This window comes from Acanthochromis polyacanthus, chromosome 4 (genome assembly GCF_021347895.1).
Source record: "Acanthochromis polyacanthus isolate Apoly-LR-REF ecotype Palm Island chromosome 4, KAUST_Apoly_ChrSc, whole genome shotgun sequence".
In the NCBI taxonomy this organism is placed as follows: domain Eukaryota; kingdom Metazoa; phylum Chordata; class Actinopteri; family Pomacentridae; genus Acanthochromis; species Acanthochromis polyacanthus.
In genome coordinates, this window is record NC_067116.1 from 32,183,608 (window position 1) to 32,200,725 (window position 17,118).

At 37.9% G+C, this 17,118-nt stretch overlaps 1 protein-coding gene across 4 annotated transcripts in view; it reads left to right on the plus strand.

Annotated features, from left to right (window-relative positions):
- Positions 1 to 17,118, plus strand: part of lpp (LIM domain containing preferred translocation partner in lipoma) — a 212,197-nt gene that overhangs the window by 79,919 nt on the left and 115,160 nt on the right. For all 4 annotated transcript variants that reach the window (XM_022199643.2, XM_051947252.1, XM_051947253.1 and 1 more), the window contains one exon: positions 9,516 to 9,715. In XM_022199643.2, coding sequence (XP_022055335.2) covers positions 9,520 to 9,715 — 196 coding nt within the window. In that variant the 5' untranslated portion in view covers positions 9,516 to 9,519. The remainder of the gene's footprint in view (positions 1 to 9,515; positions 9,716 to 17,118) is intronic.

Below are 17,118 nucleotides of genomic sequence, written 5' to 3' on the forward strand. Positions count from 1 at the left end.
TACTTTTGAATTGTCTTTTTTTAATAGCTGTTAATCAATCTTGTCCACATCAGAGTAAATTTTGTCTCAAATAAATGTGAAGGAAAGTGCAGTAAGAGCGGTTGTGACAAAATTTTTGCTGCTGCGTTGAGGTTATCTTCTCTCGTAGCTGTACTGTTTGCAGTGGCTATGTTTCAGAACATGATGTTTGACTTGCCCAGACCTCTGATGCCCTGACACTGCTATTGCACTTTCACCATTAAATTTTTAACACTTGAAAGAGGTCCCAAACAGCTTTTTGCTTTTATTAATATGTCAGCACATGGCGTGGTGTCAGACTTCCGCCACCTTCAAATATTTACCCTTGTGCACAAAACGTTTCAAGATCCATAATGACCACTTGAACTCTTTGCTCTTCCCTGTTTCCAAACAGTGGAACGTGGGGAGCGAGCGCTTGTTTGTGTAATGTCGCATTAACCTGTTCAGCCATTCAACCGGACCTCTAAAGCAGAGCAAGTATAACGGTGGGAAGACTCTGCAACAACCTCTCGCAGATGGGAACCTTTAATTTTTAAAGCGTTTTCATCCGCATGGCTGATCGTCCGCACGTTGCGTCACGAACCGTGAGTGCTAATCCCAGTCGCCTACCACTCCACTGTTTGATATGAAAAATCTGCCAGCCAAAGTTTGGCTCCGTCTTCTTCTCTGCAGTGTCTTTTTGAAGTAGTGTTTTGATCGGTGCTTAGTGAACCAAGAGCTGTGTAGTTTTAGCTGAACTCTACTCAAGGGACAAAGCTTAAGGTGGGAGAAAAGCAATGCGATCGTCCATTAAATCTTAGTTTTCTTTATGAACTTAAAGATTTGCTGGAACCCAGGCAGTTTTATAGAAAAACTCTTTGATACATGTAGTATTTGTGGCATTGTTCATAGACAAGGAACAAATGCAAATTGTAAAGAAAAAGCCATGAGTGATTGTAGCACAAATTAGCTCCTTAAACCTGCCCAGTACAACTAGTCTACCATCAGCAGCCCCAGTTCAATTGCTAATGAAAAGCTTTAGGCCGCCGCTGCCCTGCTTCTGTCTCCTTGGTTTAAGGTATTAACGGCATATCTATAAATTAACATAACACTGATTTTGTTAAACCAGAGAGTAAAAGAGAACAAAAATGTCAACCTACGCTCAAGATGCAGTCGCTCTGTGTTTCTGCATTTGCAGTGTGTAAAATGGTGGTTATCACCTTGACAAACATAGAGTAAACTTTCAGCAAAATCTGATCAGCAGTGTCCACAGTACTGGCCAGGAAATACAGATGGATGTGTACAGTGGCTGCAATATAAGGCACCAAAATAAATTACCCCACGTCTAAAGCTGCTAAAATCAACATTATATATGAACAAAGGATCTCATGATAGTGTGTAATGCCAGTGGTGTTGCTTGAACAAATGATCCCACAGAGAATTCTCACCCATTTCAGCCTTTTCCTTCTGTTCTATTGGGCTTTTTTTGTCACCTTTAATTCATTCATCTGGTTTTCTTGGACTTTTTTGTTGTTTTGTTGTAACTGCTTCCAGCCAAAAGCCCCCCCCAAGTAACTAACCATACAATTCTACAGTTTCATTTAGCAGACTTTTATCCAAAAGGACGTACATCTGAGAGTAGATACAACACAAGCAAAGATCTAGTCAAGAGAAAACAACTTGGATAAGTGCCATAACACAAGTTCAAGTGTGAACATGCAGTACCAAACAACAGACGACAATGTTAGCAACCAGCAGGTAAACACCGGAGAACATTTTGCAGCTATAAAGTCTGATATTTTCCACAGGGGGTGGTGGAGACTAAAACTAGAGCTACAAGAAGGATGAATAGAAAACATAGGTTCATTAGGTGACAAGAAATAAAACTCCAAATGAAAGGTAATGTTGCTCTTTATGTGTGATGTTAAATGAGCAGCTGTTTGCTGATATGTTCAACCCATTTACTTTAAAAGTGACATCAGTAGTCATTTTTTGACTTGCTTCAGCTCTCAGAAGTTGACCAAAAATGCAGTCACTGCAGGTTCAGTTCTGTCTAATAAATGGAAAAAAATAGTTTCATTTTAAAGGGTAAGATCCTGCTTCAATTTAGCCTGTGACTCAGTCTAGTAATTCTTTGTCAGCGTACCATTGGCTGAGTATTTTTTGGTTTCTGCCATTATTTCAAATCCGCAGTCAACCATGAATTTTCTTTGCAGGTTATTAACATAATCTATATTCCCCATATACAGGCTAGTAATAGGCTATGTAGCATTTTTAACTTGTACTTTTTCTTACACAAATGCTTTAAAGACTGAGTTAAACAAAACAAAACCGAAAAGGATAAAACACTGGTGTAACTGGAGTCAGTCACCCATAGATCTTCATGTGGTTATTCATGCTGTAGCAGCCAAAGAGAAACACAATGCAGAAGCCGGTAGAGCATCTTAAAAGCAGGCGCTTTCTGCAGTTTCGAATGTTTTCAACATGCGATTCAGTTTCCACAAAGAGTATTTGCTAGAAAGCATGTCATGCTTTCCCAAAAAAAATCTCTGAACCCTGCCATTTTATGTTAGAATTCAGTACTCTCTGTGGTCCTCTTTGGATGGTTTTGTTTGATAGTTTCCTTGGTGTATATGAAAGATTAATGCGGCAGAAGCACCTGCAGCAGTTCCTCAATGACAGCTGTAAAAGTGCAGCGGAACAGCTGTGAGAAGACAGCCTGCCTGCCATGCCCTCATAAAGCAAACTGTTAAACATGGTGTCACAGCTTTGTGAGTCATCTTGTAACTGCCCCAGCAATCAGAATTGTCTTCACTTCCACCAGGCTTCAGTATGGATGCAGCGATTTTAGCGGCTGCATACGTACGTACCTTTGACCTATATGCCTCCATGTGTTGCGGTTGTGTGTGTGCGCATATGTGCATGTTTTCTTGTTGGGTGACTCATATTCCGAATGTGTGCATGAGGGAAGGACTTTTAGTATTAATCACAGAACACATCAAAGATGACGCAGACAAACAGTAAACAAATGCATTGTTGAGCTTATTTAATACCAGGAGCTTATAATAGAAAAAGCCAAATATAAATAAACAAAAGACCACATTTTTGCACGTTTTTTGTTATAGTACAGAGGTCTGAGATCAGTTTTGTAATGCGTTCATATCTGTTTAGTTAGAATATGTTTACAGCAAAGCTCGGTTTACATACAGTGCTTACATGTACTGCAGACGTTTGTGTGGGTTTCCTCTAGGTGCTGTGGTTTCCTCCCACAGTCCAAATACTGTGGCGTTGACTGTGGGTGAAATGGAAACTTTAAAGCTGTGAATTTGTTCATTTACCTGTTGTTGACTAGTAGCATGTCCAAAATTTACCCCATCAGAGCTGCACCCACTAACGGTCTCCAGTCTTACTTGTTAGAAAGTGGAGGGCATTATTTGCACCACTTGAATGTGACCCAAGGGGTGCTTCAATTAGAACTGCTACTGGAATAGTTAGATTGGTGGAAGCAACCAAAGACTTCAGCGGTTCTTACAGATAAAGCGAAGAGGATTTCAAAGTTTTCTTAACCAAGAATTTACCAAGTTAAACTATAACCACTGACAGTGTCGCTGAAAAATGGGTTCAGTTACATTAAGAATTTGAAGAACAAAATCGAAGAACCAAATACCAGCTAACCAGAATTAAACATTACATAGAATAAATGATTCATCCATTTAACATTGGCTTTCAGTGATTGCCCCAACAAAATCCAAATAACAGTCTTATGGTCTTCCATAGTAAATACCCTGAAAAGTTAACATTTTCTTCAAACAGTTCAATATCAGCTTTGAGTCCTGGTAACTGATCTACATGATGGAGTGACTTGTTTGCTGTAGTTGTTAGTCGAGCTGCTAGAAACTTTGTCAGTCCAAGAAATCTGTCCATATTAACCTCCACCTCTAAATTGTGTTTATATTCAGAGCAGAGTGACGCCGATCAAATTCCTTACTTTAGTTTCAATGTTGCTGGGAGCATATGATCAGAATCCTGCTGCTCCTGAACAGCTGCTCTCTGCATTACCATTTGAAAATCCTAGTTTAGCGTTACCATGAGCCACAAATAGCTAGCTATGCCAAACGAATACCTTCTTCTTCTTCAACGTGAAGCAGCAATCTTCATCAACCTGACTGCCACAGTTAGCAATTTGACAGCAGTTGGGTGCACTTGTTTTACGTACGATCTGCAATCACTCCTGTAACACTCTTATTAAATAGTAAGAAGCTGCATCTTGTGGCACAACTTAGTACTACAGGGAACAACAATGCATTTTTTGATACATATGTTTCTTGATTTCTGCCTTATTGACTAAAATATTTTCAACTGAGTAAATTTTTATTAACAATTAATCAATAAACAATGAAACATTAACATCCCTAATGATTAGTGCATAATGTACAGAAACACTTGGATCTTCGGCGTTTGTTTTGGGAAGCTACCAATAATGGGCGTCACAAAAAAGAATAGAATAACTTCCTTTGTTATTGTACACGTACAACAAAATTGTATGCAAACCTATTTCAAAGAGCAACAGCTACGTATATCATGTCAGTTATGTATTAAATAAATAGAGAGATAAAAGAAAATGCCTCTGAACTAACTATAAGAAGATTAATCAAAAGAGAAGGAAACGATTATAGAAAGTAAAGACAAGAAAAGCACAACATACAACACCGATAAGACATTTGATTGCACAATTCAAGTTTTGCCAGTATTAAGCGCACCTACAGCTTTTGATCAACACCCCTTGTCCGATGTCTGAAATGTATGGAGGGAGGGGCTTTCCAAAGCTGTCCAATCATTTCACTTGTACATGAGTAGGCCATCAATTCCGTTTACTGCTACGCATTTGGAATAAAAGATCTGGCTGTGAGGAGTTGGAAGTGAGCTGACCAGACCTCTGTAGACTGTGTAGCTCCTACGAACAGAATCCATCTGAATCTCCAACAGAACTGCCTGAGCTTGAAATTCATTGTTGGGAATGCAACAGAGAATAAAAAAAGAACACATCTGTGGTTCTGCTGCATCAGTTTTGACCCTGTTATTTTAATATTGTCTACTGTGACTGATGTTACAGGTGAGCATTACTAAACCAGTCTTCTGATGCGAATATTAAAATGCAAATACAAAAGTTCATCTCCAGTCAGGCTGAGTGACGACACAGAGAGAGCATCCTTTCAGCTCATGCCTTGCAGCAGTTGTGTGGTTTATGTATACAAGTTTATATATAGTTTATATACAAATTAATACTGTAAATATGTGGTACTGTAGCTGCATTATATTGTCTACATTTACTTGGAAAAAAACATGTTTTAAAAAGTAAAGCCTTTATTTTGATGGTATTTGATTACTGAATTTTTCAACTTGTAAAAGGTTCTGCCTGAGTTCCTGATAGTTCCACATTTTTGGTAAAAGTAACTCAAAAGTTGAATCCTTCTCTGCTCTACACTGCACACTGTTATGTTTCTAGTTACAAGGCTTTCTTTTGCTTCTCATCTCATAATCTATAGACCAGTAGATGCTACCTGCCTTGTCTTTTTACATAATAATATCGATATTATTCTTAGGTTTTTAGATATGTGATTGAGATTTTTGCCTCCACAGCCCCCAGTGCAGCAAGCGTTATTGCTGCACTTAAAACAAAACTCTAAGTGGACATTCCTTTTCAAGAACAATGCCACTTATTGTTCTTATAAATCACATAAAACTGTGATAAATCTGTATAAATAGAGACCAAATCTGAAGAATACAGTATCCCTTTGATTTTATTTTCATCTGAAGTCAGTCCACAGTTATAATGTAATTTAGATTTTCTATTTAGGAATGAAGACCTTTATTCACACGTGTAATCTATGAATCACAAGAGTGATTATATACCGAGGTCACTGGTGTGTTTAGTTCTGACTTGTGTCCTCAGAAAATACCACAAGAAAATGGCTTATATTGAAGAAAGTTTATTTGGCATAAGAGACAACTGATTTGGCAGGTTTAATGTGCACTTTGGGGGCCAGTATTCATAAAACAACATCCCACTGTGAATTATTTGCCATCATCAAAGAATGCAGCCACATACTGACACAGAAATTTTCCTTTCAGGATGTCGCATATTGAGTCTTACTCATACATGCTAAGATCATTTCTTCTTTTTTCCCCCCCTTTTCCTTTCATTTCATCCTTTATTTTGTTAGCCATTTGAGCGTCGTGAAATGAAAGCATTTGCATTGAAAGGACAGGTGGGTGTGAGACACCAGCGCTTGTCTGAATTGTAGCATTAAGAGCAGAGAGAGAGAGAGAGAAAAAAATCAAAAGTAAGAACCATTCAGACGGCAGGAGGAGCAGGGATTTGAGCAGATATTAAAAGATGATTGTGCGTGGGCTTTTCTGCTGTGCTCCGGAGAAAGAATGTAAACCCTGTATCAGTCAGAGTGAGGATAATAAACAGCAAAAACATCAGAACACAGCACAACAAACACTAACAAAAAGAAGGATGGGAAAAAGCGCGGCGTATAAATAGTTCAAATATTTCAAGTGATTTCAGAATGTGATGGTGAAATACTGGATGTTTGTGTCCTCAGCTCCTGCAAGTTCCTTCAGTCTGCGCTGGTTTTCTCAGCACTGTAACTGTATTAAGGACACACATTTCAAATAAAGTTAAAGCACCGATTTGCCACCAATTACAGCTGCAAAATAACACAACTGTGTCCAAATTTATGCATTTTATTGGTATTTTACAGTTGCAACTTCACAAATTAAGAAATTAATCAAGTTGTACTTTGTTTTTCTGCCTGACTTTTAGATCAGTGTTCTGTCAGCATCGAACGCTGATCCGATCTCATTTTTGACAGCCGCATCTACAGTAAAAAATCATTGATGGTTACATCAGTATTACAACATTTTTCAATACTTTCTCTGTTATAAAGTCTTTTTGTTTTTAAAATATCTTGTTGTTTTCACCACCCTTTGTCTCCCTTATCACAAGTTTGATTTGTTGATCGTGTGTGTGCAGCGCAAACAAAGCAAAGGATCAGAGTCAGAGTTCAAAGTGATTTCCTCTCCATTTTAATGGTTTGTTACTTTATTCAATTGGACACATTGGTTCATGTCTTATACCTTGTTTTTCATTTTACAGCATTATACTGCCAGCTACTTTAAAGCTGACTCAATAGTTAAAAGAGAAAAGTACACTTGAGTCTAATACGCATATCATTACTGTTACTTGTGCTGCATGTGGTGGCAGTGGCCTCAGTCACCTCCATTAGAAAGTAAAAACAGTGGGACATAGAGGCAAATATAAGATGTTTCATGCAGAAGGTCTGACTGAACTTGTCAGGCTCATAATATCCTTTACGAATTTTAACAATACAAGTGTGGGCTAATTTGTCAAATTCTTAGCAGTGCTAGAACTTTTACAGCTCTCCTGATGGCAGCGTCAGTTTGTCTGCTTTTTTGGTCTCTGATGAGCCACATCATCTAAACCACCTTACTGATGTTGTGTAGGTCGCCCTCGTGCTGTGAAAACAGAACCGAGCAGTCAGTGAATGGACACAGGAGCTCTGGAGGCGTCTGTGACGTCAGGCACATTGATATTGGTAGTGGATCCTTTGGTTCCTCCGTGGATCGGGCTTCTTATGGAACATCCCTCAGATGCTTGATCGGATTGGGATCTGAGGAGTTTGGAGTTCGAAGTCAACACCCTTCTGCTGGAGAATGCCAATGCCATCTGAAAATTGCCATAGTGGTGTGTGTGCTTGGTCTGTGTGTTTAGGTGTGTGTTAATGAGATCAGAAAGAATAAATATCATAGCCTGTATGTCATTTTTGTTCAGAGGCCATATGCAGCCCAATTTCATCACAACTGGGCTGGACAAGTAAAATAACACCGTAATAACCTATAAATAACGACAACTCCAAATGTTTCCCTTTGTTTCAGTGCAAAAAAAGGACAGACACATTCTGAAAATGTTCACATTTAATGAACTGTCTTTTATAAAACATTATGAACAACCTGAAGTAGCTTAAAAAAAGCATAATTTCAACAATGTTATAACATTATAACAATATAATATTTTACTTTATGATCAAAACAACTTTGAATTTACAGCTTGACAAATGTACAATGTGCAGCGAATGTCTCCTCTGTAATTTTAATACTTTGCAAAGTCATCCAGCAAGTCAGATTGGACCCTCTGGTGGCCTTGTTTTGGCTATTTGGCCAAATATTTGACACCCCTGCTCTCAGTGAAGAGACTAACAGGGTCAAAGACAACATTTATTGAGAATTACATCTGTTAGTAATGGTCAACATATAGGAATATTTATAGTGAACAGAAGACAAGACAGTTTTGACAAAGGATGGAAAAATTATATGGGCTGATATTTGTAATTTTTCTAATTGTCAGTCTTATTTTTATTGCAATACAGACAATTGTGATTATTATTGAGTTGAATTTTTATTACCCAAATTCCCGATAAAATAAATGAAATGCACTACTTTGGCTCTAATGCAGCTGCCTCTCTCTGGCTGCAGTCAAATGTCCCACCTCCAGCACTATCTGATTGGTTAAATGTCACAAGGAAAAACCAGTTAACAGTAAAAAGTTACTGTTACAGATTCTCACGTGCTTTACTGTACATCAGTTACAAATATTGGTTATCTGTCTCTTTGACTGCCAACAGTCAGTGTCGGTATCTGGCGTGTTCTGGCACACGCTCTAAGTGCTGAGACAAATTGAAATCTGAGGAGTTTGCAGGCAAAATCAATGCTTTGGGCCCTCTGTCGTGTTCCTGAAGTTGTTCTTGAATGCCATGACTCAACGTTTCCCATCAAAACATTGAGTTGTAACGACATTATAACCTGGCATTAATGGAAGGAGAATATCCCAGCAACAGCACATGAAAAATTCTGTTTTTGCCTCTTGTTCCTCATCACAGTTGCTGAATTCAGTCCAGACTAACTAATTTTAAGTTAAATTGCAGACGGTGTTTATTTGTTTGCTTATCACAAGAAACTTCAGCTCCACTTCTCCATTAGTGGCTCATGTGACTTCATGTGAATTTCCAGTGATTCCTGAATGTTGCTTAGAAGCTCTAGTTCCTCTTCAGTCTACGGTTGTTAAATCATTTGCATTACCTGTTTAAATCTGGGAGACTTCCACCTGAAAAGACAAATTGAATTTTTAGTCCTAGAGATCAAGGTCTTCCCACTTCAAAATTTTTTTAATTTAATTTTTTGGCCATTTTTGGCTTTATTTATCAGGTAAAGGTGAGAGGCAGACAGGAAAGTAGGGGAGAAGAATGGGGGGAAACCTGCAGCAGAGGCCCATGAGCTGGGATCGAACTCAGGAGTTGTTATGGGTGGCCTGCTCAACCAGTTGAGCCATCCGGATGCCCCAGTTCTTCCAGAGAGTTTCCTTACACATAATGTCAGTCTTAAATTTACAGCAGCGGCCTTCAATTTGAATGATTTTTGTCTTCTTTCATCAGAACCATGTGGAATCCAGCGAACGGCAACGACCAGTTGGGACAAGTGACTGCCAGGATGGAGACCACACCGTCTATGGGCAGTGCGAGCATCTCCATCTCCCAGCAGCAGACACCCAAGAAATTTGCTCCTGTGGTCGCACCCAAGCCCAAGTTCAACCCTTACAAACAGCTGGGGGATGCCAGCCATTCTGACCCTGCAGGTAAGAGCACAGGAGGCAGGTTTTATGGTGCTAATTTAAATATCATCAGATATGTGGTACGACTGCTCTCCTTTTACTTGTGTGGCTTTCAGAAAACTTATTTCTGGATGAGAACAGTGTTTCTTTTCTGTGTTGCAAAGTCTGCATCTACACCTTATGTTGCACTCTCCCTTTTTAGTACTTGCTCACATTTCTGCAATGAAATACATTTTTAAGTTATCAATAATCCTTCCTTAACATTCCATGTAAAATAAGTGAACTAGAGTACAAAAGGCCTGAGCACCTTTTGTGGGCAGTCTGTCTGGCTTTTATTTGAGCAAGAATCTATCATTAGTTACTTTTCTTACAAAGGCAGGCAACTTTTAAGTAACGTAACTACTTGTTCTACCATTATTAGGCACGTGGTAAATCTATTTGAGATTGGTTTCCATAGTTACAGCATAATACTTTTTTTCAGCCCTGAAAAACCCATTGATATAATATGTGATTCAGGTTTTACAGTATGTTGTATCTGGACCTTGAACAGACTTTGCCAAAGCTTTCAGAAATCACGTACAAAACGGACAGCATCAGTAAATGTTGTAAATAAAGAAGAACTGGCGTGTAGGAGCACAACACCACACTGAAGCACAGACTCACTGATGCTAGAAAGCATTTCATTGTCATGGAAATATTGATCAGTCATTCTTATATTTAGGTGTAACATTGATCTTATTTCTGCAATTTTGTATGTAGTTTGTACCAGCTATTTCAGGAGGGGATTACTGAAGTGTATTCAGACTGAAGTCAAACAAAGATTTCACCTCATGTCAGTAAGCTGTACTCGTTGAATTACACACAGACCACCATGTGTGCTTCAGATTCTGATATCAGTTGATACCTGATATCTAATCGCACCCTCCACTTCTGTCTATACATTTATTCAATCAGTATTTTGATGATGTTGAAATGTGACTGGTAGGATTATGGCCAAATTGCTAATGATGATTATTTTTATCAGTATTGAAAATATATATTTATAACATTTGCTTATAGATTTTTAGGGACAACATTTTTTTAGTTGCGCTTTAACATTTCTAGAGCTGTAAGTCTCCAGTTCACATGGTCGATCAGTTGGTCGACATGCGCTCATTTCCATAATCGTATTGGTCAAATAATTTTACATTCATAGAATAGAAATACTTTATTGATCCCCAAGGGCAAATTCTGTTGTTACAGCACCAAGCAGAGGAGTACAGTCACCACCAGCACAACACAGAAAGTGTAAAATATACGATGATTAAAAATGTACCAAAGTGAAAAATGCACCATAAAGCATCAAAAGCACAATTATACTATGGTTAAAAATATACAGTGAAATGAGGGAGAACAGCACAACACTAAAAGCCTTCCACGACTAATCCATTATTTTTGCCAGTAGAAGGAATAGACTACCTTTGAAGACGCTTCTGTTTTCACAGCTTCGATTTGGCCCAAATGGAGGCTGCTTCAGTTTGACTTTGTGTTTACTGAGCGTTTCCTCATTTGGACCGTCAGCTCCAAACTACTTGACACCATGTTGAAGAAGTTGTCAGTGCAGCTGCATTTTGTTCAAACAGCTACCAAGAAAAATTATATGCAAGGTTTGCACAGCAGTTAGCTTATCGCAGCCTACTGACCCTGACTAGTTTACAATTTGAATTTCTCAATGTTAATTGTGAAAGAAGTGTGATTGCGTTTCTAATTTGGACTAAAGGTGCAGTGTAAGTACTGTTGTCTGCAGTCGTGTGTGAGTTCAGGAAGCCTTGTGTTGTTTGCTGCTTTAGGTCCCCTGGGACCTGATGGTTTGTTTTTATGAAAAGGGCTTTAGTGCTGCAAGCTAACATGCAATAAATGCATTTACTAAATGTGGGATTGCATTTTTTTTAAAAGATGGAATTAGATTTAAATGGTCATATTAATTACTGTTAAGATTTGCATTTCAGGTATGGGATATTTAAAATAATGCTGAATTGTGTGGTTTTGTGCCATTTGTGTTACATGAGACAGCAATGACTGCTTGATGCGACGGCAGTCTTCATAATTACCTTTGTTGAGTAATATCGTCTGAGAGAGAGGCTGCTATTAGGAGGAATAATAATTCATTTCCTTAAAAAAAAGTTTCTAGATTAGGATTCATCTCATTTTTGTTAAGAGAAGTAAGTAAAGAAGTCAAATGGTTGTTTCATTTTTATGTTTCTAAGGTCATATTACAGTATTCAAAAAATATGCTTTTCTAACCAAGGAAAGATAATAATAGGATTTATGCTAATTATTTAAAAACTCTTAAATAAGAGCATACAAGAACAGAGAGTGATTTTAGATTTATTAGCAAGAAAAAAAATCATTGACAATTGGAACTACAACCTCGTCACGGCTACTTACAGACATTTTAAAATATTAATGCTCACATTTAGCACACACCGAAAAAAATCTACACACAGTACGCAACTTGGTGTATAGAATATTTTTAAGTAAGCAGGAAATATTAAGCTACACTTAATGTACTTTTGAAGTCTGTGTTGTAAAGGTGGAACATGCCACACAAATTACTGTACTTTCATCTATATTCCACCTTCCCGTCTAGTTCGTGTTGAACATTATCTAAACCTTTACCCTCAACCCCCCCCGAGAGCCCTAGATTTCCAAAACAGGGGAAACGGTTATGAAATTCAGCAGACGTGAGCACGCTGTCAGGCTGAAAACACCGCTCTCTGTGGGGGTTTGTGGTTTGAGTTGCAGACCGTCTTGTACTCCAGATGTTAGTTTTGTAAAAATTGTTCTTAGACGGCTGGTTTCTGAGCTCTGCCCGTCACTGAAGAAAAAAAAAACATCTCAGTTAAAATTAAGAAAAGTTTGAATTCATCATTTGAACTTTTAAAATGAAAAGCATTTGCATATTTAACAAAAAGGTAATACAAAGTACTTTCTGTAAGACATGAAAAAATTCAGGTGATATGTGGAAGAAACATAAAGCAATATAAAAATGACATAATACTCAAAAGGATATAATGTAAGGTGGAGCTAAGTCAAGAAAGTCTGGGCAGCAGATCAGAAAAATATTTTGGCCAGAAACTTACTTACATAAACCTAAGTACTGTTTTAAAGTCAGCACTTTGACTCAGAGAAGTTAGTGCACATGCAAGAACTTGAGCTGCAACTGTTAAATTAATTGTTCAGTCAGTTTTATTATTATTTTTTTTTAAAGAACAAGAAGTCAAAATTCTTTCACAAGACATAAGTGAGGCCGTCTTGGGCTTTTGGAAACCCTGAGTGATAATTGTCTTCTTTTTTTCAGATTAAACAAACTGATTAAACATGAAAATAATCAACTGGTTATTAGTGAAGGTACTCATTAGTTGCAGCACTAGTGAGAGCTGGAGGGACGTGGTCCACTTTCCTGGTCGACTTCTTTTAGGGGCTGTAAAGCAGTTGAACCTTCTGAGGAAGAAGTGTTTTTCTAATTCCTCCTGACTCCATTACTCCACAGTGATTCCTGGTCAGAGACTAACTTCAGTTTTGTCTTCAATGAGGAAATGGGGATCTTTTACACATCTGTGTGTCTTCTGCATAAAATACTGCAACGTTTGTGTTTTCTATAGTCTGAACTCGTGCAAACATGGTGTTGTTGAGGATAAAGAAGTGAACCTGGACCCTTGGGGAACTCCCCTCTAATGTGTTCCAGCAGACACAAAGCCATCCATGTCCTTCAAATAGAAATTAACCAGTTTGTGGGAAAAGTCCCATCCTGTTTTTCTGTCTACTAGATCCAATAACACCAAGACTGAGACTTTTCCATTGTTTAGATCTAAGTGTATGTCATTCAAGACCTTGACAAGAGTTGATTCATTGCTGTTTTTGCTGAATTTGATAATTAATTAGTGTCATTAGTGAAGTGTGTAGAAGAGAAATGTCAACTGTTTACAGAAGCAAATGCGATGCAGTTCAAATAATGTGTGATTTTATTATGCTGGACATAAAGCCTTAAAACTATTTAAGCAGGGGAGTTGTTCAAAAACTCACCAACGTAAGTTGTGACGATCGAAATTAGCTACTGAGACCAAAACCACATCATGTACCAGGCTGTAAAATGTTTCTTTGTGCTGTTAATTTGGCTGTTTTAACATGGAGATCTGTGGGGACTGATTTGCTTTTGGAGCCAGCCTCATGTGGCCATTTGAGGAACTGCATGTTGGTTTACTTTTTTGTACCCGGAGATGAACACATGATTACTAGTGCACCTGTATCTAGCGAAATAAAGACACATTATAGGTGGATGCAAACTGAGTAGAAGACTGGAGTTGTGAAAATACAAATAATTTATGAAAAAAGATTTTACCAAATGTCAATATAATGAATGCTGATTGCCAACACATTTGTAATCAATAATAACTATAAAAGGAAAGGCATAAAAAAATGCACAAAAAATATTTCTTAAAAAAACAAATCTTGAACACTCATAAAATTAGCTAAATAATCCCTAAGATTTTTGTTTTTATCTATTAACATAAAAATGGAGAGAGACGGGAACTGCGTGGAAAGAGCGTACGGAAAAGACCTGCAACAAATGGTCCCCAGTCGGAAATCAAACCCACAACTTTTGGGTTGCCATTGAGCATGTACTCAAACTAGTCGGCTGTCAGGTCGCCCCAAAACCATCTTCTTTTGGGGTTTTTTCCTGCAATGACTGTTAAATTTGTTGACTTGGTAGACTCAAATAGGAACATTATGCATCTTTTTTTCTTAAGTATTTAGTACAAAAACAGTATCCAAATCCTAGTGACACCTAGATCATTGATTTTTACCTTCGGCCATGAGAACAGCTCCTTTTGTTAATTTAAGAAAAAAAGAATTTCATACTCAGTCACTGTTTTAGGTTAACATAAAAGCTTTGTGATTCCAAAATGTCACTTCACCAACATTTAATCCAGACCCATTGCCTTGGTCTTATTTTCCCCCATTGTTCATTGTCTGAGTGTTAAGAGGATTAGTAAAAAATATAAAGAAGGTGGGAATACATTGTAGAGTATATAATTTTTTGTGATGCTGTACTTTTTAATTTAAATGTTGATGTCAGAGTTACATTAATATCTCAAGACCTCTGTGACCTGAGGGGGAAAAAATGTTCAGGCCTCCCTTTTTGCTGTACGTCTTACAATGTGACACTTAATTACAGAAAATAGAGTATTTCTTTATTTGTAAGTGTTGGTTTGAAAGTGGAAATATGGAGACAACAGTAATTATCAGCTGTTTTTCTGCACATGTTCAGTATAGTTCTTGTAGCTGTCATCAGGATTTAATGTTGCATTACATTATTACTTATGTCTGATTTCCTATAGGTTGCAGCGTCTTATGGAATCTGCAACATTTCATTTTTATGGGCATCTGAAGCATTTCCTTTTCCACTAAAACATTAACATTTAATAGTGACACTTATGATTGGTTGTTGTCAGCATTTTGATCATGCAAATATGTAAAGCCATCTGCAGACATCTCCACTTGTCAACGGATAAGACGTCTTTATGGACAGATTATCTGGGTCTCTGCTCCTTTATTTATTTAATATCTTTTATATCAAATGTGGGGACTGTCTGATGTAAAATTGAGGATTAGCATAAAAATTAGGGACAAGTCAATTTGGCACGGCGCCTCGCAGTCCCTTTTGTCTAGCAGAGGCCAGCATCGGGGCTGGAATGAGCAGTCTGAGGCCATGTTTATTGTGTGGACAAAGAAGCCGGTGCAGACGGGGCGGCGCTCAGTTAGCGAGGTCGGCTCTCTGATTTTTTTCAGGGAGAACTTGTTCTGATTAAAGCCCCAGCAGGAGGAAGTGAAAGACATATAAGTCTCAGACAGTGACATTTTGCTCAAGATTCTTTACAACAGATCAGATTTTAGGGTTTAAGTTGAGCTTATATGTGCATGCACTATATATTTATGGTTATTATCTTTTTTGTAAAGCAGCTAGTGCTCCAATTCTTTTATGCAGGGTCTTTGCGGCCACATTTGAACTTAACTTTAAAGATTTTTTGATAGTTGTAAGAAATTGCAGTGGTAGACTGTCATAAATATAATGGTTATATTAATATGTGGACCAAAAAGGGCAGGGATCCAGACTAATGTTTTCTAGTAGGATTGGGTCTGGTGGTATTGATGAAAAATTGATTATGATGCTCATAGTTTTTGGTATGTATGCTATTATAATGGCATTTTATAATAGTAGAAACCGTTCTTTTGTTGTTTTACTGTCATGGAATTTTTGTTGGGAGTCTTTGTAATGTCTATTGGACAAAATGGGTTGGATGATATAGCAGAAAAATGAATCCCAATAAAATGCTACATTTCAGTCGATATCAATGATTTTGGGTCATTTTTAACAGAGAGCAATGGAAAAATGGTTTATTATGAATTTAGCTATTTTAGGCTATTTGTCACGGAATACAGGTATTAATTTTAAAGATAACGCAGCAATAATCGGGCTCCCAGATAGCTCAGCTGGCTGGGCGGGTGACTCATGAACAGGGGCTATAGTCCCTGACACAGTGGTCATGGTTTCGAATCCAGCTTGTGGCAATTCACGGCATGTCATTTCCCCACTCTTCTACCCACATTTCCTGTCTCTCTCTCACTGTCCTATCTAATAATTCCCCTTCAAAAGAAGAATTAACACAGCAGTAATCAGTACAAATAAATATATTCCCATGCATAGTTACAGGGTAAAAATAAAAGAGTGATTCTACCTTGATACACAGTAAAAGAGGTAACAAGCGTGAAGCGGCCACACCATGCTGAGGTTAAAGCGTTGATTGTATCAGCCTTAGCACACGTCTCAATGTCAAGGCTGTCAGGGTTGAGGATGTTTTTAGACTGATGTTCGTCTCGAAAGGGCAACTACCAGTCGAGCCTCTGACGGAATGAAAACAGTTTTGTAGCAGCATTCCTTTTTGAATCATTTAGCAGCGTGTTTTACCATAACACAGTTTTAATAGTCTTTATAGCTCTCCATTACAACATTGAAGTAGGCAGCACACAGTTGGCGTATTTTGTGTAGAAGAAGAGTCACATGACGTGTCATGCGCCCCTTTTATCTGAGCCTGATGAAAAAAACATGCTGAACAAAGAGTGTTAATAATCACCGTCATGATAGCTGTTGTCTCTGACTGGGGCTTAGGTTTTATTAAGCCAGCTAATGCATAGAAAGGCTGGCTATATTAAACCTGCTTCATAGTGCACCCCTCACATCTAAATGCCATTAAAATGAGGCCTTTACCAGTGTTGCTACATATGTGAAAGGTTCCAAACTGCTTTTTAAAAATTTTCAATTTTATTTTAATTTTTCGTACAAACCTGCTTCCCTCCAGACTCCCCCAACCCATCTAGAATGATTC